The following is a 26,546-nucleotide window of genomic DNA, read 5'->3' as shown; positions in this document are numbered from 1 at the left end:
GCCGCTTAGTGGTGGGACCTAATTGAGGAGACAGTAGCCCTATGAAACCCACGACCGGGGGGCGTTCCATGGTTGGTGCCACAGTGCTTGGGTATCTCGACCTCAGCCGACCCAGGGCCCAGGGGGTGTTTTTGTGCTGTTGCGAGTACTTGTACACAATAGGGAGGTCCTTGTACGAGTAAGGCGAGCCGATACTAGAAAATGGTAGCCAACACGGCCATTGTTTGTCCGCCCATCAACCCCGGTATCGCATCGTAATCACCCATCACCACCTGGTGCACCTAGGCATTACCATCACCACCACCACACAATCATCACCAGCGCCCACCCACCACAACCACCACCGCCATCATCCTCATCATCATCATCAGCATCATAATCTTACGATAAAAACAGGCCTTGGTTGGTGTTTGACGCTTCGGTCCACTTTAGAGCTTGGCCGTTCGCCGGCCCAAGACTCGGTCCCAGCTGAAGCCTTACGAGTATGACTAGTATCTCGGAAAGCGCGGGTTCCATGGCCTTAGGTGGCGTTGTTTGCATTTTGCATAATTTAGCTACGCTACATATGTACTCCATATATGAGTGGCTCGGGGGACGATGCGAGATGGTTTTCCCGCCAAACCCATCGCCTTCCACAAACGGACAACGGATCTCTATAGGAAAACCTTTTTTTTTTTTTTGCAAAATACCGATCCTCTTGTTTCCTCTCTTTCCGTAACCTTTGCCAAAATTCCCCATGTGGTAGGGGATCGCAGCAAGGGAAAATTCAATGTGCACTAGGTGTGCGTGATGTGAGCACATATCAATTATGCCTCGTCTTCTGCAGCCAACAAGGTTTTTGTGGATACGAATACTCATAGGTTCGTGCATATACCGAGTACTCTGAAAGCATTCACCGTAGACGGTCTAGCCGCAATCCCAGGCTTTTTCTTCGTCAACTCCCACGCTCCAAACGCCTGCGAATACGAGAGCTCGGATTATTGGGCGCTTTCACGTCATACCTACTCCGGACTTGAACAAGTAGTCCCGAGGCCACGCTGACAACGGCACTACTACTGGGCCAAATCCTACTCGTAGCACCCCATTCCATCAAGCGGGAGCTAGCGGGTCCCCATTACGAAACGAGTGTCTGCCTCAAGTGCTTGTTGTGTTGGCAGTACCAAACACGAGAGGTGATGTGGTAGAGGATACTTTGGAGCGGAGTGTCATTTGACCTTGGCCTCGAGGTTGGGTACTGGTTGGTGGATAGCGCATGCCGAGTCTGATGGCCTGCAGGAAGCCATGGCGACTGACTCGAGCGACAGGTTTTGCTTCTGGGCAGTGTCTCTCCAAGTAGCGTTTGTTTCGGGGATGCATAGGCTTGCCACTCACCCACTCACCCACTTAGCCCTGGGCCCCCTGCCCCCTAACCATTGCCCTCGGATCTCCATCTGCGGAAACATCAAGCACAGCCCTACAAGTACTCATAGGCCCTCTTTAATGGAGTACTTGGTACTCTGCCTTACCAAAAACTGCCATGAGCGTGCCGTGTCCACCCCCTCGGCGACTAGTCAAGACCTTCCATTGCGGTCTCGCTCGGTTGCCCAAATTTTTATAGCGAGGGTGGCCAGACTGCATGCGCATGGTGAACGAACGAGGTACCTCGGTGGGTTGATGGCTTCGACTTGTTCTATTGGGCCAACCGCCGCCCACAAGGCCGATGGGACCTCATCCAATCAATCCAAGGAGGTGGCACCAGCACCGAGTACATCGGCGAAAGCAACTCCCGAGACGATTGAAGGTCTGCATGAGGCTTGTTCTGGCTCTTCTCTTTCTCTTTCACTCGCCCAAACGAGATCCTTCTGCCACAGATTGACTGCGTGCTCCATCTACCAAAGCTCTCTGGATGATACGCGGCCGCGTGAGGCCGAGATGACACTCGAGTGGAAGCAGGTAGGATGGCACGACATCCTTCGGTTTCGATTGATCGTCAAGTTGTGATTGGCGAGGGTGAAGCAGGACCTGGCATGAATTTCCAGAAGGTGGATCGTATCATCTGCGAAGATTGCGAGTGATTGTAACGGTGCACAAACTCGATCAGGTAGCGGAATCAGTCTGAATCTGAGTGTTTTTGGGACTTGGCAACCGACAAGGCTGGAGATTCCTCGTAGGCACCTGAAACAGAGGGTCAGTTTGATCAACTTCTCCAGCCTGTGGCCTGAAGGAGTAATCGGCGAGTGGATGAGATAATTTTTTGAGAGGTGAGGGTGCTTGACGAGGAGGCGTTTTGCGTCCTGTGTCCTGCGTCTACGCTCTGTACATGTGCCTCGACAAGGTGCCTGGCTTCGGAGCAACAAACCAGACAGGGACATAGAGCCGGGTTGAGACTCGGAAAATCACCTCTTTGCGTGCATTGCAAGGAGCGGCGAGGCGGGTCTTGACGAGCCTGGGGAAATATTGCGAGTGGACACAACTGACGTCGTATCTTGGATCGACACCACCGACACGGACGGCAGAAGAACAGGGGGTTGTTAGGACCTGCTATGCCCAACAAGGATGACCAGAATGTGGATTAGATCCCTCTGGCCCTATGCTATGTCACCAAGCTGCTGCCCTGTGGCTCCGTGGGGATTCCTACCAGACCCTACGACTAGTAGGTATCAGATACCACCAGCACAACGTCCAACCTCTCTCCCCCCATCCAATCCCGATGACACCACCTCATCCGAACTTGTAAACTCCAGTAACTCCCAGACCGACAAGCTGCAGACCAAGTAGGTGGCTAAGGTTGGATTCCAGAAACTTCATCAAACATCGCTTGCAGTTCTATTCGTGGAAGGTGAAGCCATCCATCGGCAGGATATTGTTTCAAGCCAGAGATAGCCAATGAATGCCAAAGGGGTTGTTGACGTGTTGATGTGCCACGCCCGGCTGTTCCGTTGGACCCGTCGACGCCGACCCCATATGCCCATCAAACCGTTTGCTCCCCCACCTGACTCTCGCCATCACCAATGAGGCCCCTTGACCTCGGTCTCGTTCTTTTGTTGGTTGCCCCTCGCCATGATGCCGGGTAAACATGACGGAAAGGTATTTGCAGTTAAGCATAATCTATGGTTGATCCCTTCTTTACGTACATGTCACCAGCCACGGTCTATGGACGGGCCAAGCCACACCCTTGAGGCATAATGATAGGGTGGAGGAGAGGATTGTCAGATTACTCTTCCGAAGAACTCAATCCACAAATTAGACACTTCTATACGAAAAGGCTATCTGGATAAAAACTTATGGTCAGACGTGGAGGTAAAGGTGAGGTGGAAGTGAAGTGGAAGTGAATTGCTATTACCACTCGTAATTGCCCTATGTGTCTCTCTTTCCCTTTTAGTCACGAGATGACTTATCAGAGTCTTGGCATTAGCCGAGGCTCAATATCCGATTTTCTCTTCCCGCTTCAACCTCCAAGTGTTTCAAGGCTTCAAGGCTTCGAGGCCACCATTACCCAGACTTCCCAAAGCCGATCCGATCCAAGCCCTTGTCCCTCCTACGCTACTCAAACCGTGGTGTCTGCGAGTGTGAAGCTTGACAGGGAGGAGATAATTGCCACCGACAAACAAAGTAAAAAAAAATCTCAACCGGGAACCCTCGCCCACTTTCCGGAAAACACAGAAACCAAAGCCGTTACTTCACAATCCACATTTTTGGTCCTTGCCCCTTCACCGCTGCTTTCACTCTTGCGAAGGGTGGTTGGCCTTGGCCCGTTCTTTGCCTCTATTGGGATCCGGCATCTGTTCATCACCTCAGCCGCGCTGTCTTCGGAGCCGACATGGACATCCCAACCCTGCCCAGCAAGGTCCCAGGCTACGATTTGTACATTGATGGGTACGTGGTTCGAACTGAGTGCCCCCCTTTTTGTGCGTGGCTGGCGACCTGTTTCTACCCACCTCCAAGCCGACCCGATGGAGAATTGAGATGAAGTTCCAGTGACAACTGTTGACAAGTCCCTTCAGATTTCAAGCCTTGCGTCGCCCGAAGATCCTCCAGAACTCCAACATCACTCACGTTGTTTCAGTATTAGACTGGAAGTTTCAAAAAGACTGGGCCTCTCTTCGCGGTTTCCAACACCTGCACATCCCTCTGGACGATGTCTACGACTCGAATATTCTGTCCTATTTCCCACGGAGCAATGCCTTTATTCACGAAGGTTTAAAGTATTCGAGATCCCGTCAACTTGAAACCTCTGGCACCTCCCTCAAAGATGGCTCCAACGACCCAATCCCGGGCGGAGTCCTTGTGCACTGGTAGGTGAAAATTCTCCTTTCTCTTGACTCTTGGCCATGGCAGCTTTTGTCTAGCTTGCGCAAACGTGTCACATGGGACTCCGAAACCTGGTTTCCGTGTCCACGGGCATTGTCTATTGTTTTTGTCCCTTTTTGCGGCCTGTCGAAACCAATGGTTGGTATCCATCAGCGACTCTAGTTCTCACACAGCTCAACGCCTGGTCCACATTTTGTACGGCAGCACCTTCCCAGGAGCAGAGAGTCGGTCTCACCGACCGTACTTCTGAATGACAGATCTGTGCCGTATGATGCCTAGGGTAGAACGGGCCGGCGCCTCCACCAAATCCCAACATTCACCTTTGGTGGCTCCGCCAAATCTCGGCTTTGCCACGCTGAGCACCCTGGTCGAGTACCGCCACTCTGGACCGGAGCCGGACGTGTTTACCTAGTTCAGTAGCCGAAGCATGCGAAAACAAAACTGTTTCTGGCCACTAAATCATTCAGCTCCACGAATTATCGGCTGCAGCTCATCGACTTGAACCTCCCGTGGTGCCTGTGATTCTCGGCCAGCGAAGCACGTGACAACTCCTTTTAGCCACAAGGCTGAGATCCCTTGGGCGGATAGGGGCACTGTCACGACGACCACATTGAAGTCACACTTACTGTCTTGAGCTGGAACATTATGGAGCCATGTTATATTGGGTGCAATTCACCGTCATTGGCTGAAATTGTACGAGAGTAGCCACGGCATAAGGTCGTTTTGCTCGTCTCTGAAAGACTAGGAACTGGTTGCTGCCGTTGCCATCATCATATTACGAGCAGGATTTTGATGAAGTTTGTCAGAAAGAGAAATGGATCGATGATAACTAACATGTATCTTCCAGTGCAATGGGCGTATCTCGTTCAGCGACAATTGTCTTAGCCTACCTTCTCTGGCACTCCCGCCAACCAGCCAACATCATCTACCCTCAGTCTCAAACAACTACCACGGCCCAGTCTCCCGCCATGTCTTCGCCGTCATCATCAGCATCCCCGCCAGAAATGGTCTCCCTGCCACCCACGCCGCTGACTGTGGACACGGCACTTGCGTTGGTCCGTGAAGGCCGTCCCCAAGTTGAGCCCAACTCGGGCTTCATCAAGCAACTCCGCATGTACGAGGCCATGGGCTGCCCGACGACGCAGGAGCAGCTGGAGAGCCACAAGATTTACCGAAGATGGATGAACTCGCGGAATGTGCTGGACGCGCTGAGCGAAAACCGGGCGCCAGAGATGGACCACATTAGTTTTCGCGACGAAGAAGACGACGACGAGAACGGCCAGGGGGACGGTGCTCAAGGATTAGGCCAAGCCTGCGCAAACGCAGGCGACAGAAGCGACCCCTTTAGCGACAGGGTGCAGAGCCTCACCTTGCTTGACCCGGACAGCGACGAGCCGACCGAGATCCTAAACCCGGACATTACGCTGTCGTCGCCCTCGCCGGCGCCTCCCCTACCGGCAAACGTCGAGATCAAGTGCCGCAAGTGCCGCCGCCTGTTGGCCAGGTCCAGCTTCATCCTGCCTCACAAGCCTCCGGCGCACCGTGACCCCTCGGCAGCCGTGGGCGCTGACCCTTGCGCGCACATCTTTCTCCACCCTCTCTCGTGGATGAGGCCCATCCTCTCCCAAGGCCAACTGGACGGCCGACTGACGTGCCCGACACAATGGTGCGGGGCCAACATTGGCAAATTTGCGTGGCAGGGCCTGCGCTGCAGCTGTGGCGGGTGGGTGACGCCTGGTTTTGGATTGGCCAAGGGGAAGGTGGACGAGGTGCGCCGCCATGATGTAGGAAGCTCTACACGGGCAATAAAAGGAGGACCACCAGGCTCAGGCCAGGGCCAGGGATCTGGGAGTGGACATGGAAACGGAGACGCCACGAAACCAGTCTTTAACTCTACGAGTAGCAGTGGTGCGGTGAGGTATCCTCCTGGAATGAGGAGGGCGGGGAATGGCAACTTGTGACGATCGAACCCCCTTTCAGACACTCCCAATGAATCGTGTCCGACAGGTCGAAAGGGGGGTGGATGGATGGATGGACGGACCCAGCCAGTCCTCGACCATCGACCAGAAGGAGAGAAAAAAAAAAAAAAAGAAAATCACTTTAGAAATTTCCGGGCCCGGGGGGAGAGGGGTTTCCGCGACGCGCAATACATACATACCACAAAGAAACGCCATGTTACGGGGATACACGGTACAGGTTACGATTTTAAGACGACGACAAGGCTGAGAATGGAGTGGAGTGGAATGGAATGGACTGGGGTGACACTACGTGCGTATCGCACGAAACCGGTCGATGTGATGTGATGTGATGTGTTCCGGTGTGGCCGAGCTCGATTGAGACTCAAATCATATTCTCCCTTGGCCGTGGAGACCGCTCATAGCAAATACAGTATCCAGACTCTACAGTGCCCATTACGAAGGGCCTCACAATGGAAAAGTGGCTCGAGCGCAAAAAACCGTTGTCCCATGCGCCAGAGTCAGACCCAGACCACCTTTTCTTTGCGGTAACACGAAGCGACATCAGCCCCCTTGTATCGACGTCGTTTTCAGGAGAATCGGAAACCATACCGTTCATGGCGGTACGAGGTTGAACCCGACCATCTTTCCCGACGGCATGGTTTTTTCTTTTTCTCACTTTTGGGTTTTTTCCTCTCGTTCTAGAATTCCGACGCGACATCTCCGTCAGGGGCCTATGACTAACGCCTTCCCAGTCTGTCCTTTGTCTCCCCTTGGAGGCGCTGGGAAGAACCTCTCTCCACACAAAGCGATTCGTGGTCGGAACGGGCGGACTGACACTGGTCGAGCTCGGCTAGTGTTGACAGGCTTCCTGAAAAGTTTGCTGCTGCTTGACGCCTGACGATTTTTCACTCCCAATGGACCAAAGGGCGCGACCAAGCATTCGTTTAAGCAACATGGTGCTCTTGACCCCAACAGACTTGTAAACGGGCTGACATGCCCCGCGTTCGTCTTCGGAAAAGCGCTTTCGGCTCCTCCATCATCATCAAACGAGGCCTCTCGGCCGGCACGTCGTGGGACGTTCCGAGCTGGCTGGGGAGAAGTTGTCCCGCTTACCAACAGAGAACATTGCTGAGGAGGTTGAATTGCTCGGCGTAAAGGTTCTCGGCAGCGAAGTCTGACCCGGTCTTTACCTCTTCGACCTGGGCAACAAAGACGACTCATTCAACCTGGTTCCATCACGGTTGCACGAGTAAGCACATTGTTTTCCAGTCCACCTTCCCCATAGGGGGTTCCCGATCGCCTACCGCCATTAACAGACCTCACTCCAATCTTGCTGGATCACTTCCTGAGGAGCAAGTTGCACTTCTCATCCCTTCTTTAGTCGGTGCTCTTCTACCTGCCCAGTGGTGGAAGCTTGGCCTTAGCTCGTAAGTGTAGGAGGTTGCTGTGTGTGAAGAATTGATCAGGGAATGCCTCAGACACAGGGGCTCTAACGGGGACCGAAGTATTCCCACGGCCTGGTCCAGTGTGGCATGGCTCCTCAATATCTCGATATGGAAGGCAAGTGGCACCTCCACAGCGCGTGCCGACACAACTGACTGGCACAAACGGTTTCCTCTTTTCGAGCATAAGCCATAGGCGAGAATCCTCTTGACAAATTCCTGCAACTCGAACCGTGGTCGCCGTTCTCGGGATATACCAGTGCTCCACGTCAGCTTGCGAATGGAGACCTCATGGTAGAGTGTGTTTATAGGTTTCAGCCTTACAGGGCATTATCCGCTAAAATGGCAGATGGAGCACTTGTGGAATCCATACGGGCTCATCTGCCGCCGACTCTTGGATCCCAACATGAGGAGCTTAGTAAATTATCTCCGCAGCAGTGATCCTCTGGCCAGAGCTCGGTTGCATATTCATGTTGATCCGGCAAGCAAGCCAAATCCTTCGATGCTGACGTGCGGCGCAAGCTTTGTCGAAAATGATTACTGGTTCCTCGGTGCCGAGCGCAGCCTTTTGCCTACCTTAGAACACTTCTTCGCTTGGCGTGTTTCACGGTCCTCAAACGTGCTTTGGAGCTCGGCTTTGTTGTAGCAAAACGGGCTTGCTGACTCGAACCATCGGGCATCCCGAAAGTCAGACATGCAATAGTATGGGGGGTTGGACGCCAACCCTTTGGAAGGTGATGACCACCAAAGGAGCCCCAGACTTTGTCCGAAAGGGCGACAATCGGAAACATTCCGTTGTGTTTTACTCCACGTGCCAACGGTTCGCTTATCTAAATCCACGAATCTGGCGGCGATAGAATTTGCGAGCATGATGGATTGGCAGAGAGAGTCCATACTGTCGGAAATGTACAAGCGCAGGTTGAATAGTTAGGGATCGGGGTAACAGTGTCTGTTGTGAGTCGTAGCTGAAGTTTAGCCTCGTATACCTCGTGAGAAGTCGAGAAGTTTTGGTCGGGAAAGACCCCAAAGCTGATCTCCAGCATTATCCCAAGCAGGGGATTGCTAGCAGGCAAGCAGAGAATTCCGCCTTGTCCGTAGAGGGGTCCAAATATGCGGGTTTCAGTCTCGTGACGGCACGCAAGGGGTCTTCGGCCCTCAGCAGTTTGGATGGGGGAGGAAACCAGGTTTCGTCCTTGCTAATCGCACTTGTGTACCCGACGCTCACCGGAAAGGGCAAATGGGCGAACGAGCCTCTAAACGGGCAAGATGGGTGGAGGTGACAGCTCGGCGGGAGGCCCAAATGCAAGAGCGGGATCGTCGTATTGAAGCCGAGCAGGCCTATCCGGGCAGCGTTCCCTCGCCTCGAGTGAACACGAACTGCACCATGCGAGCTCGTGTTTACCTGCACCTTGCGAGCGACGCTCATTGTACTCAACCACGTGTCGTCACGACAAAGGCTGAAAGATTTGCGTGCCCTTGACATCATTCCCATCCCGATCCACGAACGGTGACAAGGAAATTGAGGACCGCTGACTCTGGGCTGACATCTGAGCATGGATGAAAGCAGACACAAACCCATCATCAACTCCACCAGCGAAATGATTTCCACACACCTGGACGCTAGTGCTGACAGAGGCAGCCAGCCTTAAACCACGAGCGGTCTTCAGCTGTACGGCACACTGCAGACAACTATGCACCAGGTGGGCAGGTTTTGATCATGCATGATGCAGCAGCACTGGCATCAACGTTGACAACAAACAGTGGCCGGGCATTGAGTGGGCATCTTAGGACAAGATACAAGCTCCAGCTCTCGGCAAAGCCGGCATATTTCGAGTCACCAGTGTGGACCATCTTCACAGCTTGAGCAGGGAAAGAAAAAAGAGGCGTTGAGACGAAACCACGAGTCTAGAAGGTCGTCCATTTGGCGTCGGGTCATGAGATGTCGCCCTTCGGCGCTGCAGGGAAGAAGCTGGGGTCTTTCATACGCTGTTGGTTCCGTTTTGCAACCTCTAGATTGCGCAATCGGTCAATTCGCATTTGATAGAAATTTCTGTCAAGATTAGACTGGAGGGTAGGTAACCGAGAAGAAGGGGGAAAATGACTCACTTGTGCAGGGCATAGACACGAGGAGCATCTTCCGATTTCTCGCTGGGACTCGAACCGGCTTGTATGGCTTTGATCTACAGACGATCACAACATCAGCTTCGAGGACGAAAAAGTAACCGCAAGCACTAGCGAGATCAAACCGACCTTATCATCCCTTTCTTTCTCAGCCTTGCCGTCATCGTCGTCGTCCTTCTTTTTGTCCTTGTCGTCGTCCTTGGCCTTTTTCTTGGCCTTCTTGTTGCGCTGTTTCTCCTCGTACTCCTGCTTGATTTTCTCTATCTCTTTGTCCATCCATTCTTTCTTCTTCTTTGCAGCTTCTGCCTCGGCGTCTACAACGGGGGAAGCAAACCCTCTGTCGCTAAGGTGGGAAACACAGATATAGAAGAAATCCTGGCACAGACCAGTTGGTAGGGTGATCGTCATGGACCCGACTCAAAGGACTGATCGTGTCTGAAAGAGAGGAATGGCACTTACTTTGTTGTCAGGAGTGATCAGCACCTTGACCGAGGGTTTGTAACAGACATAACAGGCCTTGGATGAAGCTTCAGCGACAGTGCGGAGATGGTAGACGTTTGGGAAGGGCAAGGACATGGTGGTTACAAGAAGACACAGTGTTTTAGAGTCTTTCCCAGATGTTCCGAGAGAGAGGACTACAGAAGGAGGGGAGAGATTGGGAATTGACCAGTTTGTCGAGGACGGTGGATGGTGACAGAGAATCGAGTCGCATCTGAAGTGGAAGGCACCAGAGGCGTGCTGTCCGTTTCTGGTATTTCTGTCTTGCTGCTCTTCGGACCACATTGGACTAACTGTTTCGGGCCCTATAGAAAGGGTGGCTTCAGATGTTGCGTCTTCGAAGAGCATTACAAGAGAATTATATTGTCGCTGGTAACGGTCGCTTGTCTAGTGCTCGTCTCAAGTTCTTGTCGGTCAGCCGGCCATTATCGATAGAAACAGGATTTTCCATTACTACCTCCATTGCAATAAGGCAAGACCAGGAAGTTCAAGCCAGCGGGTAGAATGGACATATAGATGGGAGAAAGACGTCTTGCCACGCAGTTGAGATACTATAACACATTTTGCTGAACCCCCAATCCCCGCCCCTGCTTGAGCACATACAATGCGGATCTCCTATGGAGAACCGGGACGTCTCGATACACGAGAGTCCAACTGCGCTTGTTGAGCAAACACCGCAGCTCCGATCGCCGGACGACCACCTGGCTGCTGCAGCCGGGTCGTACTCTCTTCCAGCACATTGTCCTTCAAAGCCTCCTCTTCAGCGCTGGCGACGGTGCCTTCAAAAGCGGCAGCCCTCGATGTTTGCTCAAAGACGACCTGCCGGCTCCATTTCTCCCAGTCATTGTACATCGCATTCTCAATGCCCATGCTAATCTGCAAGGCCGACTTCCCGAATCGAGCGCCCATATGTCTCGCCTCTTCAGCAGCAACCCTATCCCTCCGTTCTTGACGTCGGCGCAGGGTGTAGAACTCTTTTCGCGCGATGTCGTAAGCTTGCGGGATAGTAATGTCGGGGGTATTTTCCAGGAGCCAGAGTTGTCGCTGGACCACACATTCGCCAGATAGAGGGATGCCGGGTTGAACCAGGCCTTTTGACCAGTCTGCGTTCTTGTATTGCTCTCCTGATGTCTCGACGATCACTCGAGGCCGCGCAAGCTCCCAGGGATGATCGCTGTAGAAAGTTCTGCGTAATGAATCCTCCTCATAATGTAAAGATTTGGGGCTGAAGACATGGCGAGCTTTCGCCGACTTCGGTCTCTTGGGTTCAATGATTTGCACATATTGTTCGGTTTTTCCGCTCGGGAGAGTTCGTGTGCGGACTTTGGTCAGGGGATGCTTGACGGGCTGCTGGCGGACGAGAATTTGTGCGGGCGGGATATCATGTACGATATCGACCCAGTTGGGTACCGAAGGAATCTGTTTGGCCTTGAATTTGGCCAGCGCAGTCTTGCGGACGTTGATGGCAGTGAGGTTTAATCGGCCCATAATTGGGGTAGCTTCACAGGCAGGTGCCCGTTTCGACGAGTCCAAGGAGTCGGGGGAGTCAGAGACAGCAGGAGTCTCTCGGAGGTAATTTCGAATCTAGAGAAGCGACTGTAAGTCTGTTCCCACGTTCATCGAGATAGCCAGCTTGCTTGTCAGGATATCTTGAATCTCCATTGACGACTCGCTACAAGGAAAAGCTGCGGCGAAAATACGCGCTAGTGGAGCAGTTTCCAAGATGCCCATTTTGGGAATCTCAACCGCGAGCGTTTTTTCGACTGTCAAGACTGCCTCTTGTGCAAGCACCTCCAGAAGAAGATCGTCCACACCTTTTCAAGTCCGATGATGAAGAGCTGACAATATGCTCCCAGGCATATGCATTCATCCTCCAAACTCATCGGATGCAGCAGCTTTCCGAATGCGACGTCAATAATACGTTCCAATATTTCGATATGCGACTTCCTCGCCCCTCGCATCCGGCCACGCGCAGCCGTTGCTTCAAAGCAGACGATATGTGGACGAAGTGTACCTCCCAATGGAGGGCCCAATGTTAGAGCTGTCGAAGCAACTTTTTACGGATGGTTGTCGCGTGCAGGAGAATGCTCGACGAGGTCTCGTCCAGTACCACCTTCAACCTCGGGTTGCCGGACACCGAATCGATCGACGCATGGAGATGGGCGAAGAAAAGGAAAGAGTCTGTTGAGGGAACAATACCGCAGCATAAGCCACGGTGTTAGGGAACGTCACGTCGCAGTATTGGATAAACCTGAACAACCAAGGGTCTCTAGAAATCGGCGCAAGGACAGGACCAATGCGTGGGATTTTTTTGATTCCAATATGCTCGAATTTGCACAAAACAGTCGGCTACCGGCCGCCTTCTTTGATGATCTGAACACCCTGCACGAGAAAGTGAGACAAGGGAATGATGGACAAAAAAAACAGGATGAATCCGAGCTATCACAGCCCCTGCTTGAGGAACAAATGGCCCTGTTGAAGTCGGTAAGAGACCTCGAGGAACGGCTGGCGGCGGCCAAGGCCAACTTGGACAGCTCGATACACAATAAGTCTCCCACACCCGAGCGTGCGACGGCAGTGACACCTGTGACCTCGAACCAACCCGCCGTTGTGCTGTCCAAGGACGACTACAAGAATTTGGTGGATCTCTACTTCTTCAGTCACAGCAATCGTTTCGACCCGGAATCGCCTCATTCGTCCCCGACGCCGAAATTCCTGGAGGACTATGCATTCCGTCTGTCCGAGGACTTTGCACCCCCTCAGGCCTATGCGGAGTTTTATACCGAAGATGAAGGCTACGAGTCACCCCTCAAGGAGGTAGAGAAGATGCTCAGGTCGAAGCAGCTACGCGAAATCTCTGCCTTCAAAGCCTTTGTCGATCTGCTCCTCGACAATCACTCCTCAAATGCAGCACTATTCAGAGCTTACAAACGGCTGCCACAACCAGGGGTCGCCTTCCTCCCCAAAGGGACTATCAGATTGTTTCTGCAACGCATGTCGACACCCTGGCAGAAGAGCGAAAAATCAATGATCAGATATCTGTCATTGATTGACGACATGCAAAAGGCCAATCTACCAATCGCAAGGTCGGAATGGGCCTCTGCTATTTACCTGGCTGGCAGGTCTTTCTCCAAGGTGACGGAATCGGAACTGAATGCTGCGCTGCGACTGTGGAAGCAGATGGAACAGGAAGCTGGTGTCCAGGCTCACAATATCACTTTCAACATTCTTTTTGACATTGCAGTGAGGGCTAACAAATACCCACTGGCTCAGATGATCCTGAAAGAGATGCACGATCGGGATCTTCATCTCAATAGGCTTGGCCGTGTCAGCGTCATCTATTACCATGGGCTACGAGGCGATGGTGATGCTGTTCGAAAAGCTTATCGCGATTTTGTCGATGCCGGAGAAATCGTCGACACACTTGTGCTGAACTGCGTGATGGCGGCCTTGTTCAACGCTCAAGAACCGGCGGCGGCGGAGCAGATCTACGAGCGGATGAAGAGTTTGCATATGAATACCCGTCGAGAAGTGCGCAACGACGGCACTGTGGCATCATACCGACAATATCCAGGCCCGGGTCCGGAACTGATCCACCGCAAGCTGGCTGCGAACTCTTTGAGGAGAGTCTTGCTCTTCGCGAGTAGACTGAAACACCTTCTGCCGGAGCATCACAAGGAGGCACAAGAGTTGATGCCGCTGAGACCGGACCACACAACCTTCCGGACCATGATCTCTTACCACGCAAACGTTTCTGGGAACCTCAACCGAATCACAGTGTTAATCAACGAAATGTCAGAGCTATTCGGTTTACCATTACAAAGTATTCACTACCAGCTGCTGTTCAAGGGTTTTGCTCTCCATGGCGCCACAAGAAACCCGCATGCGACTTGGAATCTGCACCGACTAAATTTGGCCTGGGAAGCGTGTCGAAAAGACATCCGAGAAGGCCAGATTGCCCGCCGACGAGCCAAGCAGACAAAATCCGATGACCAGACACTCCCCTCGATTGACATGATCAACGAAACCTCTGAAGACCGAGAGCCGGTGCACGGAGAACCAAGGGGCCTCAAACGCATGAGCGAATGGGATGATTTTGTTCTGGACCTCGCTGCGTTTCCTAGAGAACGAAGGAAGCACATCGAAAGAATCCACGCCGAGCTCTTCGATGAGGAGAGAGAGAAACGAGGACCTCTCATCCGAAATCCCTTCTCTCGTGGTTCGAGGGAGTCACTCCCACATGATCAGAAGACCTACTACCCACTAGGAGAGCGCAAGTTGGATCAAGAGGAAGGGGAATATGTGCTGCCGTCGCCGATTCTGGCAATCGACCCGTCAAGCAGCGAGGTGCACGGTGAATATCCCGCTGAAGAGAGCATTGAAGAGCCTATTGAGGAAACAATCCAGATCGATCCAGAGTCTCGAACACTCCCACATACAACAGAATCCTCAGGCACAGAATGGCACAGCAATGCTGGATCTAGCACGGACAATGCATCACCGCAACCCGAAGCTGAGACAGACCCGCATTCTGATCTCGACGGTGAAGATGGCCGCGACGTCCCACCTGTGCCATCCACCTCGCAGTACCAGGTGGAAGCCACACGCCCGTTGATTTGCTGGCTCTTGCGCGCCTACGCCAACGCGACGGGTTCGCGCCAGCAAGTGGAAGCGATCTGGGACTCTGTGCGACCGCTGTGGCACTCGCGCGAGCCGAACGACCAGGCCGCGGTGATCCGGGTGCTGAGGCGGTGCCTGAGGAATTGTGATCGGTATGGTCCGCCATTGTGAAAGGAGGGGAGAGTCTCTATACGAGAATTCCGGTTGGCTCAGGAAATATAGCTAAGAGGAAAAAAATGAAGGGCCATGTATGAAGAAGGTATAGATCCCACCCAGCCTCTGCGAGATTACACAGTCCTTGTTACATGTACAGTAATGTCCTCGGGTCTTTTTAGTCTGTACATACATTCCCAGGTACATTGATATAGACATACATACATCGCGCACCAACTACGGGGCTCTCTACTGTGCTGTCATACAGAGTGAGAGACAGACAATGAATCTAGATATGATACATGACACATCAGGCCATGAGTACCGAAGATGTTGAGGTACGGGGTATAGGCACTATATGCGACCTGGGCTGTACGTCGGATCAGGCTGTATTGTATATACAGAAAAGGAAATCTCGCCTGAACCAGAATGAGAGTCATCGAGGAAACGTTGAGAAATACGTGACCAACTATCTACACGCTCGCACGCTCGCACGCTCTAGGTCGCGTGCGCACGTGAGGTCTTGTTGTTCCTATCCAGGCGGTGGATAGCATGTCTAATCTCTATCTCTATCGTGTCTAAATGACGGACTCGGAATGGTAGGGGCCAGGTAGACGCCCGTCTGCTGGTGATGCTGGCGGTGGTTTCAGAGCAAGCGCCCTTCATCTTACATGCCATTGGGGATTGATTTGGGCGCCATCTCTACAGCTTGCTCTCTCTGCCTGTGCCGAAGAGACTGTTTCTACCGACACTTTGCGTCTCTGGCGTCCACGCCACTGCGTAAGGGTGGTCGCGTCTTTTCACCACCAACCGATCAATGGCGCCCGTGTTGACGTATTGAGGCCCGCACTCTTGGAGGCTGGTGACGCCGATGTTGCGCATGGCGACTTCGAACTCATCCTTGAGGATGTCGATCAACTGGTCGACACCTTCCTGACCGTACCCCGTGGCGAAGAGGGCGGGTCGCCCAATCCCCGCGGCTACGGCGCCCAGGCAGACCACTTTGAGGATGTCGCTGCCGCGCCGGATGCCACCGTCGACGAAGATGCTGAAAGGTCTCGATTGGCCTGCGAGTACGGCCGGGGAGGACGGGTGGTGCTGCGTGATGATTTCCGGGTAGCGTGCGTGGATTTCGAGCAGAACAAGCAGAGCTGGAGGAGACGTGTCCAGGTTCCTCCCCCCGTGGTTTGACAGCACCACGCCCTCGAGACCGTAGTCCAGAGCCAGCCGCACGTCGTCCGCGGACATGATCCCTTTCAACAAGAGCGGCAATTTGGTCTGAGAACGCAACCAGGCAATGTCATCCCAATTCAAATTTGGGTCGATGAAATTGCCCATAAGTCGCCCGTACCCGCCTCCTTTCTTGTCATTCTTGGCCTTGGTGGTCATCATTGGGTTTTGGATCGTTTCGTCAGCTTTGACACGCTCGTCCGCCTCCCTTTTACCCGCCGCAGCGGCATCAGTCGTCACGAATATCGCGCGAATGTTCTTGTGCTGGTGGATTTTGCGAATGAGCTGTTCGGATTTGTGACGCTCCCGGTTGACGTAGAGCTGGAAGAAAAATGGATAGTCCGAGACGGCAGGCTGGGAGACGATTTCGCTGGCAGAATAGCTGGCATTGTTGGAGATGCATTGAACGATTGTCTTCTCCTTTGCGGCCCGTGCAATGGCGAGTTCGCCATCTGGGTGGATCAAGCGCGCCATTGCGGCGGGAGAAACCATCAGTGGGAAGGAGACGGGATAGCCCAAGATATTGGTCTCAGTGCAGATCGTGCCCACACGACGCATTACGCGTGGGCGAAAGAGCACGCGGCTGAACAGACTAGCATTGAGGTCCTTCGTGATCAGATCGTTGGCTGCGGAGGAGTAGAAAGCCCATGTCTTTGCAGTGGCGCTGTTCCGAGCGGCGAGCTCGTAGTCGTGGGCATTTATGAGTGAATCCAACGGTGGCTTTTCTGATGTAGAAGCAGACTTGGATTTGGGCGCCTCTGTAGGAGGTGGCCTCGACCATTCTTGCGTTATTGTTGACCTGTCCAGCACTCCTTTGAGGGCATCTGCTGGAAGGTTATTTCTGATGATCGCTGGAGAGTGTATCTCATTGTATGCTTGAGTGGCGTCTCGACCAGCGTACTTGTATATTATCCCTGGACCGCCAGGGTGTTCGGGGGCGAATTTGGTGATGTCCCATATTTGATCATCCACGACTATCCAGCAGTCGGTGTCTGTATTGTGGGCTGAGATCTCTGACACTGGGATCTTGCGTGGCGCCATCTGAGAACACTTCTAGGAATTCGAGGACTATACTATCCTGCATGTTGGAATCAGCAGTAGACTACCGAGGAGATGCTAGTTATATAGGTGTTTCACCTAACCTACTATCGGAATCCGCAGTTTGCTCCATTGTTTGAATGTATTCTGCCGGTCGGTGACACCGTTGGGGACCATTTTACCCAGCTCGACACTGGCGGGAGCATATCTGTGGATGGGAGGCTTGTCGGTGTCAAAGCCGATGCGGAGAGAGACAATCTTGATCGTAAAGAGGCGAACGGGATTGGAGCGGAGACGGCAGATCAGGGACAGAAGGGGGCGGGTCACGTGGATGTCGGGGTTCGGCGGAATTGATGCCGAGAGAAGTTTGGCATCTTTTTCTGGCAGCCGGAGTTCTGACCATCCACAACACTCCAACTGTCGGTCGGATCTTGTCGTAGCAGCTAATCTGATGCTGTTGCGGCTACAACCCTTTTTCAGGTGTAGCTCCTTTCGTCTCCTGAAACCATCAGCCTTGTCGGCCTCTCCTTCCCAGTCTCGTCTGTGTGGTAAGTGTCGCACCCCTTGCGCCCAGAGTTTGAGACGTGTCTGAGTCTTGTCACAGTATTGCAGTCCGGGGAATGGCTTGCTAGAACCCACGGAAGTCTCTGGCAGAATAGAGTGGCCAGCTACGCCACCATGGCGAACAACACGAAACCGTTGAGGTACGCAGACGTGCGTAGCTGGATGAGATGGATTGGCGACTTTGGAGGCTGACAGACTCAGGTCGGCATCAACCTCGGTGATCCAGTCTTTCGAGGAGTGTACCATGGGAAGCAAGCACATGAGGACGATTTGGACGACGTTGTCCAGCGAGCGCTGGCTGTTGGCTGTACCAAGTTGATGGTCACCGGCTCCAGTTTGACAGAGTCCAAGCATGCGGTTGACCTTGCAAAACAATACCGTATGTAACGAGGATCCTGCGGATATCGTTTACTATTCTAACACGTTCCAAGCCGGCACTTGTTTCGCGACCGTCGGAGTACATCCATGCTCGACACAGGACTTTGAGAACCACGAAGGCGGGGCCAGCACACTGATTCAAGAACTTCGTGCTCTAACCCTCGAGGCGAAAGAGAGTGGACACGCTGTTGCCTTTGGAGAAATTGGGCTCGACTACGACCGATTGTTTCTCTCTCCCAAAGACGTGCAACTCAAATATTTCGAGCTGCAGCTGGATCTGGCTGAGGAGATGCAGCTTCCACTATTCCTACATTCACGAGCATGCAGTGAAGATTTTGAGAGGATCCTCAGCGCACGCCTACCCAAGCTCCCCAGGCGTGGGCTGGTCCACAGCTTCACCGGCACCATACCGGAAATGGAGGCACTGGTCAAGCTCGGGTTTGACATTGGAATCAATGGGTGCAGCATGAAGACCGCTGAGAATCTTGAGGTGGTCGAAGCAGTGCCTTTGGAGCGGCTTCAGATCGAGACGGATGGACCGTGGTGTGAAATCCGCGCATCCCATGCTTCATCGCAGTATCTGAAAGACGGGCCAGCCATCCCCAAGGCAGTGAAGAAGGAAAAGTGGCAGAAAGGGATGATGGTCAAGGGACGTAACGAATCGGCGACGATTGTGCAGGTTGCACACGTGATAGCCCAGGTGAAGGGGATTACGGTGGAGGAAGTCTGTGAGGCAGCATGGACGAATTCGACCGAGATGTTTGGACTGGGATGTTTGTAATATCACAAGTACAAGGAGGTACGGACCAAGTAGAGTAGAAGGCGGCTTGATAGAGGCACTCGATTCGAGTGACCAAGTCCGATAATTGTCCCTACCTATTTGTAAGTGATGGTAGTAATCTGAGATTAGTGTACTCGGTACACTATGCCTAGGCACCAGTAGGCACCATTCCAACCTCCTGAACGAGGTAACAAGTGAGGAATGTGCCACCCATGTTCGGGTGTGTGCCAAGGTACCACGAGATGAGTAATACGGAAAGTATCTCTCACGTGCTCCCCCCTCACTGTGGCTATTTCTACGGTACATTCTAGACCCCCACGTGACTCACTCCAACGGCCAAGTCAACGCACGTGCCCTCTCGATTCATTTCTTGGTTTCCAATTCAATTTCATTAATTATTCACCGCGTCCGTGTCTCGTATTTTTTCGGTTGCTCGTGTCAATTTCGCTCCTTTGCTTGATTCTTCTTCTCCGCTCTGCCCGGCCTTTTCGCCTCTCCGCGTTTAGCTTCAGCTTCCTTGGTTGCAACCCTAACGAGCTCATGCGTATGAGTACCGAGTTTGTCCTTGGAGACCCTCTTTCTTATCCCCGTGTCTCTCCATCCTCTCGTTGACTCCCTAGTGGCCCTGGTGGCTCCTCGCCTTACCACTTTACCTTCTCGTGCCTGCGGAACCACAATAATCAAACCACTACTCGACCTCGAACACTGACCGCACGCACCCACATTACTCGTACGCTGAGCAACTGACGCCTTGTCGCGCTGGTGACGCTGGCTGCCAAACTTACCAAGCCAGAAACTCAACCTTCTGCTCGCCGCTTGTTTTTCCTTTGCCCAAAAACAAAAAAAAACTCTCTCGTCGTCGATCGAGCTCCATTCCTTCTTCTCCTTCGCTACCAACACCTCGACCCTCGTTCTCCAATCCTCAATCCTTATTTTCCTTCTTCTCTACTCTCCTACTAGCCAACAGTCTGCCACAGCATGCCGCCTGCGATTCCCTCTGCGGTGTTTTCCACTCAGAGCTCTTCAGAAACACTCGTCGCCATGCGTCCAATCACCATGCCTCTTTGTCAGGGCCGATTCCCGTCCAGATAATTCCCTCGTCTGCTCTACATAATAACAAGACCGACCACCTCCCCCGATTCGACCAGGGAACCTTAGTCCTTAGCATCAGATCACCCCGTCTACAGTCACCGCTGTTTTGGAGGTCCTCGTCCTTTGATCAAGAACTCTAGCTCGGCCTAACCGTTGGCACACGCACACGACCCATGCACAATGGCCATCTAACCACCTCTACAATGTCTTCACCAGCCATCGTGCTTCAACTTTTGAGGTCGTTATAAGAGCCCACACTAGAAGCTCTTTTTCTCTGTATTTCTCCTCGATTTCCTCCCTCGTCAGCTCCTCAGATCCACCGATAATATCGTCACTCCTCACCACTTAAGACCGCTTGAAACGCACAGTTACTGAACCTCCATCCCCCGTGCTCAGCACAATCGCCGTGTCATTTGTTTCTATCGAAGCGGGCTCGGCAATCTCAAAAATGAGCACGATGGATGGTACCACGAACCTGACCGATCTAGACGTGTCATCGTCCTCCAAGACGCTCCAGCTGGACCAATCTCAACCCCCGACTCCAGATGGCACGGGACGCCCTGTCAACTTCCAAATCATTGCCCCTGGGCTCTACCGATCGAGTTATCCCCAGTACGCACATTTTGACACCCTCGCCGAGCTGGGGCTGAAGACCATTGTGACGCTGGTCTCGGGCACCATCCCCATCGACTATCAGATGTTTATGACTTCGCATGGCATTACGCATTACACCATCCCCATTCTCGCCAACAAGGACCCGGAAGTCTACACACCAGATACGGTCGTCTGCAAGGTGGTCGAACTTATGCTAGACCCGGTCAACTATCCTATGCTCATCCACTGCAATAAAGGCAAGCACCGAAGCGGTTGCATCACAGCTGCATTCCGCAAGGTGACAGGATGGACCCTGGACGCTTGTCTGGAGGAATACGAGTTGTATTCCAAACCCAAGAGTCGCGATTTGGACAAGGTGTTTATTGCTCGCTTCGACCCATCTCCGTTGAAGCATCTCGCCATCGACCGAGGATACGTTGGTGGTGTCTATCGACAACCCGTACGCACCTCGACCAAATCTTCCATCTACACCAACAACACCCTGGAGACGGTTTATACGACTCCTGACGATCCATCCCTCGATTTCCACGACCCCATCCGGAAAGAACGTGACACACTTGTGGCGCCGGTGAAGGTGGGGTTGTCCGACTAGGGACGCATCGTTCTGGTAGACATATTACTACATGCACATGACACAACACAAAGCAGTACTAGAGTGAGACTCTCGGCATTTCCAGCCACAGACACTCAACTCTCTGCATAATTATGTGGCCACATTCTCCGAGCCACTGGAAAAAGATCTCTCTCGCCGCACGAAAACAAGATGGGAAAATGTACTATATCGGCGTCTGTTGAAAGAGGATTCTTTGGGCGGAATTATTCGTTGGAAAGAAAATGCAAAGGTATCAGAGTAAGATAGAGGGTTGCATTTCGAACCACAGATCGACCACGGAGTTGGAATTGAATACTTGGTTACTTGAAGCACAACATGGTCCGCCCGGAAGGTAGCGGAGAAAACGGTGTTTGGCCCTCTTTGTTCGGCACCACATGGTCGCTCTCTCGTTCTTTTTATTTGTCTCTTCTGAACAAGACACTTTTGAGTTATTTTTTTGGATGGAGGGGGAGATCCCAATCTTGGATATCAATCAAAGGATCCAAGGTACATTCGTTCGTCTCGAGTAGTTGGAAGAGGTACAAGTCTTGGATGATCTGATATGTTCTTCCTAGTGATGTACTTGTATTCTTATGTCTCGAATCATGACCGAGGCACACTTGGTATACAAACACGCCTTGTATAACAATCACTTGGGCCCCCTCTTAGCATCTGGTATAGAAGCAACAACAATGTACTCCGTATGTATCGGACTCGCTGCAACCAATTTGGCCGGTCTGTAGGATTGTAGATCATCGTCGAGGTCGCACATAACTTTGATTATGATGAAGGTCCGAGTAATTTGGGGGCCGTCGGGGCAGTTTTGCTCTCTTTGTAAAAATGGCGCACCTTTTCCATGTTTTGAAAATTGCGGGACTGGCTGCCTTATGAGCCGCAGAGTCGCGAAAATCACACACAAGGACCACCGAAGGCCCCAGCATGGGCCCAGCAATGGCTGTCAGGATGGGCGGAGTTGGCGGCTTTTGACACGCTAGCATCAAAAGTCCTGTGGGAGTTTCTGAACCAACGATATATTCGTCTGGCGGCCCGAAGCTTCCACTAGAAGAGCCTCGTGCGTCGGACAGTTTGCAACAGGCATCGCTTGTTCGACCCTAAGAACAGCCTAGGATGGGTTAGGATACGGTTAGGAGAGACACATGCAGACGAGAAGAGAGAGAAAGTGGGGGGGGAGGTTTGGTTTAGGGAGACCGTTGCCTACATCTGAAGAGGCTGAGGAAGAGAACAGAAAGAGAGATACACGTATACACACACACTCACATTCACTCACACTCACACATATATAAAGCCTCGTCAGCTTCTCAGCCTCTCAGCCTCTCAGCTTCTGTCAGGCGACATCCTCTTGACACCCCTGACACCTTGACGCCTTGACACCCGTGCTACGTGGCGCCCTTGGAGGGTTTGTTTTTCTCAGTTCCACGTCTCTTTCAATATCGCTTTTTGCCTAATCCTCAGCCTTTGAATCTTTATGATATTTTGATTTCTCGCATCTCCGTGCAGCTCCCTCGAACAGGTTTCACCATGGGTTCTTGTGGCATCGTGGCCACGAGTCACAACCTCAGCCACGTGGATGAAGATGCAGTCAAATCTCTTTCTCTGGTCAATCCCTCCATGGTCAACCCCAGTCCAGGCGATCCTGGAAAGTGGCATGCCACCCTCGACAAAGCCATCAGAAGCGTCGTCGCCATCCACTTCTCCTGCCCGCGTCCCTTCGATACCGATTCGTCGTCGTCCAGTCAAGCCACAGGCTTCGTGGTCGATGCAGAAAAGGGATACATCTTGACAAACCGCCATGTCGTCGGTCCTGGTCCCTTTACTGGTTATTGTGTCTTTGACAACCACGAGGAGGTCAGTTGTGCGTCTCCATAACTTGACAGTTGGGCTGACTTTTTATCTCCCCAGTGCGATGTTCATCCCGTCTATCGTGATCCCGTCCATGACTTTGGCTTCCTGAGATTCGAGCCCAAGGCCATCAAGTACATGAAACTCGAGGCGCTCAAGTTGAACCCCCAATCGGCGCGTGTCGGAGTCGAAATCAGGATCGTCGGCAACGACGCGGGCGAGAAGCTCAGCATCCATTCAGGTTTCATCAGCCGATTAGACCGGAACGCACCTCTCTATGGGGGTGGGTATAACGACTTCAACACCAATTACATCCAGGCCGCCGCGGCAACCACTGGAGGCAGCTCCGGAAGTCCCGTGGTCAACGTAAGTGGCCATGCCATCGCCTTACAAGCCGGTGGCCGGGCGGACAAGGCGACGACCGACTTCTTCTTACCTCTCGATCGCCCCCTGCGAGCTCTAGAGTGTCTGCAAAAAGGCATCCCCATAAGTCGAGGCACCATCCAGACGCAGTGGACCTGGAAGCCCTTTGACGACTGCAGGAGACTCGGCCTGACATCGGAATGGGAATCCATCGTTCGCGCTACCTTTCCTCACCAGAATAACATGCTCGTGGCAGAAACTGTCCTCCCCGAAGGCCCGGCGGATGGCAAGATCCAAGTGGGCGACATCCTGGTCAAAGTCAACGAGCAGCTCTTGACGTCTTTCGCCTCCCTCGATGCCATCCTCGACGCCAGCGTCGGCAAGACAGTAGACATCCTTCTGCAGCGCGAGGGAAAGGACCTTGCCGTCACTTTAGACGTGCACGACCTGACGGCCATCACGCCAGACCGCTTCGTAGCTGTTGCGGGCGGCACCTTTCACAATCTCTCGTACCAGTACGCGCGACTGTACCGCATTCCGTGCCGGGGTCTATATGCCTCGAGCGCCGAAGGGTCCTTTGGCGAGGTTTATAGCCTGTGGGGATCGATCGTCGACACGGTCGACCACAAGAAAACGCCCGACTTGGACACTTTCATCGAGGTGGTGAGGAAAATCCCGGACAAGTCGCGCATCGTCGTCACGTACCGCTCCATCCGCGACCTGGACACGCAGAGGGTCGCCAGCTTCTACGTTGACCAGAGATGGGATCCGGACCTGACCATGGCCGTGCGCAACGACGAGACAGGTCTGTGGGATTTCAACGTCATTGACAACTTGCCCCCGGCCCTCGCGCCCGTGGTGCGGTCTGCAGACTTTGCCCAACCCGAAGGTTTGTCTCCACCCGTGGCCGACATTGTCAGGTCATTCGTCGAGGTCTCGTGCGCGATGCCGCTCCATCTCGACGGGTTCCCTCACATCCGCCGCACGGGCTTTGGCCTCGTCATTGCGCCGGGTTTTGTGATAGTGTCGCGGGCGGTCGTGCCTCATAGCCTGTGCGGCATCATCGTGACGGTGGCCGATTCGGTGAACATCGAGGGCGAGGTCTACTTTGTCGACCCCCTCCGCAACTACACCGTGGTTCGCTATGACCCGGCCCTGGTGGAGGCGCCCGTGCAGGTGGCCACGCTGTCGACCGAGATGATCAAGCAAGGGAGCGACACGTTCTTCGTTGGCTTCAGCCGCGGTGACCTGTCGTTTGCAAAGACGACCGTGTCCGAGGTCTCGAATCTGTACATCCCCAAGGACAGCGGGGGTCCGCGGTACCGCGCCACCATGGTCGAGGGCATCTACGTCAACGCGTCGCTGCCGTCCAAGTGCTCGTTCGGCGTCCTCATGGAGCCCGACAGCGTCGTCGTCCAGGCCCTGTGGCTCAACTACATGGGCGACAAGGACAACGAGTACTACTTTGGCATGGCCGCGAGCCTGATCACGCCCGTCGTGGACCAGATCAAGGCCGGGTTCGTGCCCAAGCCCCGGATCCTCGACATCGAGGCCAGCGGCCTGTCGATGGCCGAGTGCCGCACGGCAGGCGTATCGGAGGAGTGGATCAAGAAAGTGGCCAAGGCGAGTCCGTCGCGACACGAGCTGTTTAGGGTGTCTAACGTGGCGTGCCGGCCGGAGGGGGAGGACGATGAGGATGAAGCGGAAAAGGGAGATGACCCAGATCAAGCCAAACAAGCCAATGGATGTGACAACCGCCCTACTAAAGACCAATCCCTCCAGGACGGCGATATCATCCTCTCGCTCAACGACCGGGTCATCACGCGCCAGCACGACATGGACATGATGTACGACCAGGAGTGGCTGGACGCGGCCATCGTCCGACGCGGCGAGGAGATGACGCTGCGAGTGCCGACGCTGGCGACGGCGGACCTCGACACAACGCGCGCCCTGGTCTTCTGCGGCGCCGTGCTGCAGCGCCCACACCACGCCGTGCGCCAGCAGGTCACCAAGCTGCACTCGCAGGTGTACGTGAGCGCGCGGCGCGCGGGCTCGCCCGCGCAGCAGTACGGGCTGAGCTCGACGACCTTCATCACCGAGGTCAACGGGGTCAAGACGCCCAATCTAGCGGCGTTTGTGCACGAGACGGCAAAGATCCAGGACAACACGAGCTTCCGGCTCCGGGTGGTGACGTTGAAGGGCGTGCCGCAGGTGGTGACTATGAAGAAGAACAGTCACTATGTGAGTTTTCCCTTTTTTCCTCCTTTTTCTGCCTCCTCCTCCTCCTCCTCCTCCTCCGCAGCCGCCGCCGCCGATCTCCTAATTTTACGCACGACGTGTCTCCTAACGAGATGGGTTGAAAATAAAAACAGTTCCCAACAGTCGAATACGTCCGAGGATCCAACGGCGGCTGGACCGTCCACCGGATCGAAGGGCAGCCGACGAACGAACCGACCAACGGATCCATGAGTGGACAGGTGGATGAAATCGTGGATGAGCCAACGAATGTCCCGACCAACGAGGCGACGACAACAACCCCACAAGTGAGCGAGGGCAAAGAGTGAATGAGCGATTCGAACGAATGAACGAAACAAACAAACAAGAGAGTGAATGCACGAAATGAACGAAATGAAACCGATCAACGACAGAGTGACACATCTAGACGAAGAGAGAAATCTAGAGTTCTTTGCACGAGAGAAGAGGGGATATATCCAATCTATCTATCTACCACACTTATCTATCGGTATTGGTATCGGTTTTTTTATTTTGGTATGGGTATTTGTAGGTAATTGGTGTTTGAGGGGAGCCAAGGAAGGACAGGAACGAAAGGGAACAAAGGCATCTAAGGTAATATCTGAGGGATCTAATGATTTGGTCTAAGGAAGGTTGAAATCGAATCTCGAAATCGAATAACTAACATACTCGCTCGGTGTATGTCTTCACATCGAATG

At 53.3% G+C, this 26,546-nt stretch overlaps 8 protein-coding genes across 8 annotated transcripts; 5 read left to right on the top strand and 3 right to left on the bottom strand.

The window, feature by feature from the left end:
* Positions 1-3,799: 3,799 nt before the first annotated feature.
* AYO20_02907 (hypothetical protein) lies at positions 3,800-6,251 on the top strand (the record flags this gene model as incomplete). Its single annotated transcript, XM_022641211.1, has 3 exons — positions 3,800-3,855; positions 3,984-4,274; positions 5,138-6,251. 3 exons carry the CDS (start codon positions 3,800-3,802, stop codon positions 6,249-6,251), a joined length of 1,461 nt encoding a protein of 486 aa, XP_022502742.1.
* A 3,371-nt stretch (positions 6,252-9,622) lies between these two features.
* On the bottom strand, positions 9,623-10,387 carry AYO20_02906 (hypothetical protein; the record flags this gene model as incomplete). The annotated part of the gene is made up of 4 exons (XM_022641210.1): positions 9,623-9,740; positions 9,797-9,870; positions 9,941-10,186; positions 10,271-10,387. The coding sequence occupies 4 exons, from the start codon at positions 10,385-10,387 to the stop codon at positions 9,623-9,625; spliced, it is 555 nt and encodes a 184-aa protein (XP_022502741.1).
* Positions 10,388-10,924: 537 nt separating this feature from the next.
* Positions 10,925-11,797, bottom strand: AYO20_02905 (hypothetical protein; the record flags this gene model as incomplete). Its single annotated transcript, XM_022641209.1, has 1 exon — positions 10,925-11,797. The coding sequence occupies one exon, from the start codon at positions 11,795-11,797 to the stop codon at positions 10,925-10,927; it is 873 nt and encodes a 290-aa protein (XP_022502740.1).
* Positions 11,798-12,631: 834 nt separating this feature from the next.
* On the top strand, positions 12,632-15,100 carry AYO20_02904 (hypothetical protein; the record flags this gene model as incomplete). The annotated part of the gene is made up of 1 exon (XM_022641208.1): positions 12,632-15,100. One exon carries the CDS (start codon positions 12,632-12,634, stop codon positions 15,098-15,100), a length of 2,469 nt encoding a protein of 822 aa, XP_022502739.1.
* Positions 15,101-15,784: 684 nt separating this feature from the next.
* AYO20_02903 (hypothetical protein) lies at positions 15,785-17,353 on the bottom strand (the record flags this gene model as incomplete). Its single annotated transcript, XM_022641207.1, has 1 exon — positions 15,785-17,353. The coding sequence occupies one exon, from the start codon at positions 17,351-17,353 to the stop codon at positions 15,785-15,787; it is 1,569 nt and encodes a 522-aa protein (XP_022502738.1).
* Positions 17,354-18,028: 675 nt separating this feature from the next.
* AYO20_02902 (hypothetical protein) lies at positions 18,029-19,073 on the top strand (the record flags this gene model as incomplete). The annotated part of the gene is made up of 3 exons (XM_022641206.1): positions 18,029-18,064; positions 18,110-18,293; positions 18,346-19,073. 3 exons carry the CDS (start codon positions 18,029-18,031, stop codon positions 19,071-19,073), a joined length of 948 nt encoding a protein of 315 aa, XP_022502737.1.
* A 1,540-nt stretch (positions 19,074-20,613) lies between these two features.
* On the top strand, positions 20,614-21,372 carry AYO20_02901 (hypothetical protein; the record flags this gene model as incomplete). Its single annotated transcript, XM_022641205.1, has 1 exon — positions 20,614-21,372. The coding sequence occupies one exon, from the start codon at positions 20,614-20,616 to the stop codon at positions 21,370-21,372; it is 759 nt and encodes a 252-aa protein (XP_022502736.1).
* A 1,539-nt stretch (positions 21,373-22,911) lies between these two features.
* AYO20_02900 (hypothetical protein) lies at positions 22,912-26,159 on the top strand (the record flags this gene model as incomplete). The annotated part of the gene is made up of 3 exons (XM_022641204.1): positions 22,912-23,238; positions 23,293-25,836; positions 25,968-26,159. 3 exons carry the CDS (start codon positions 22,912-22,914, stop codon positions 26,157-26,159), a joined length of 3,063 nt encoding a protein of 1,020 aa, XP_022502735.1.
* Between the last annotated feature and the right edge of the window lie 387 nt (positions 26,160-26,546).

The sequence above is a fragment of the Fonsecaea nubica genome (assembly GCF_001646965.1).
Source record: "Fonsecaea nubica strain CBS 269.64 chromosome Unknown Scaff13, whole genome shotgun sequence".
NCBI classification, from domain to species: domain Eukaryota; kingdom Fungi; phylum Ascomycota; class Eurotiomycetes; order Chaetothyriales; family Herpotrichiellaceae; genus Fonsecaea; species Fonsecaea nubica.
This window is presented reverse-complemented; position numbering and strand designations above follow the sequence as displayed.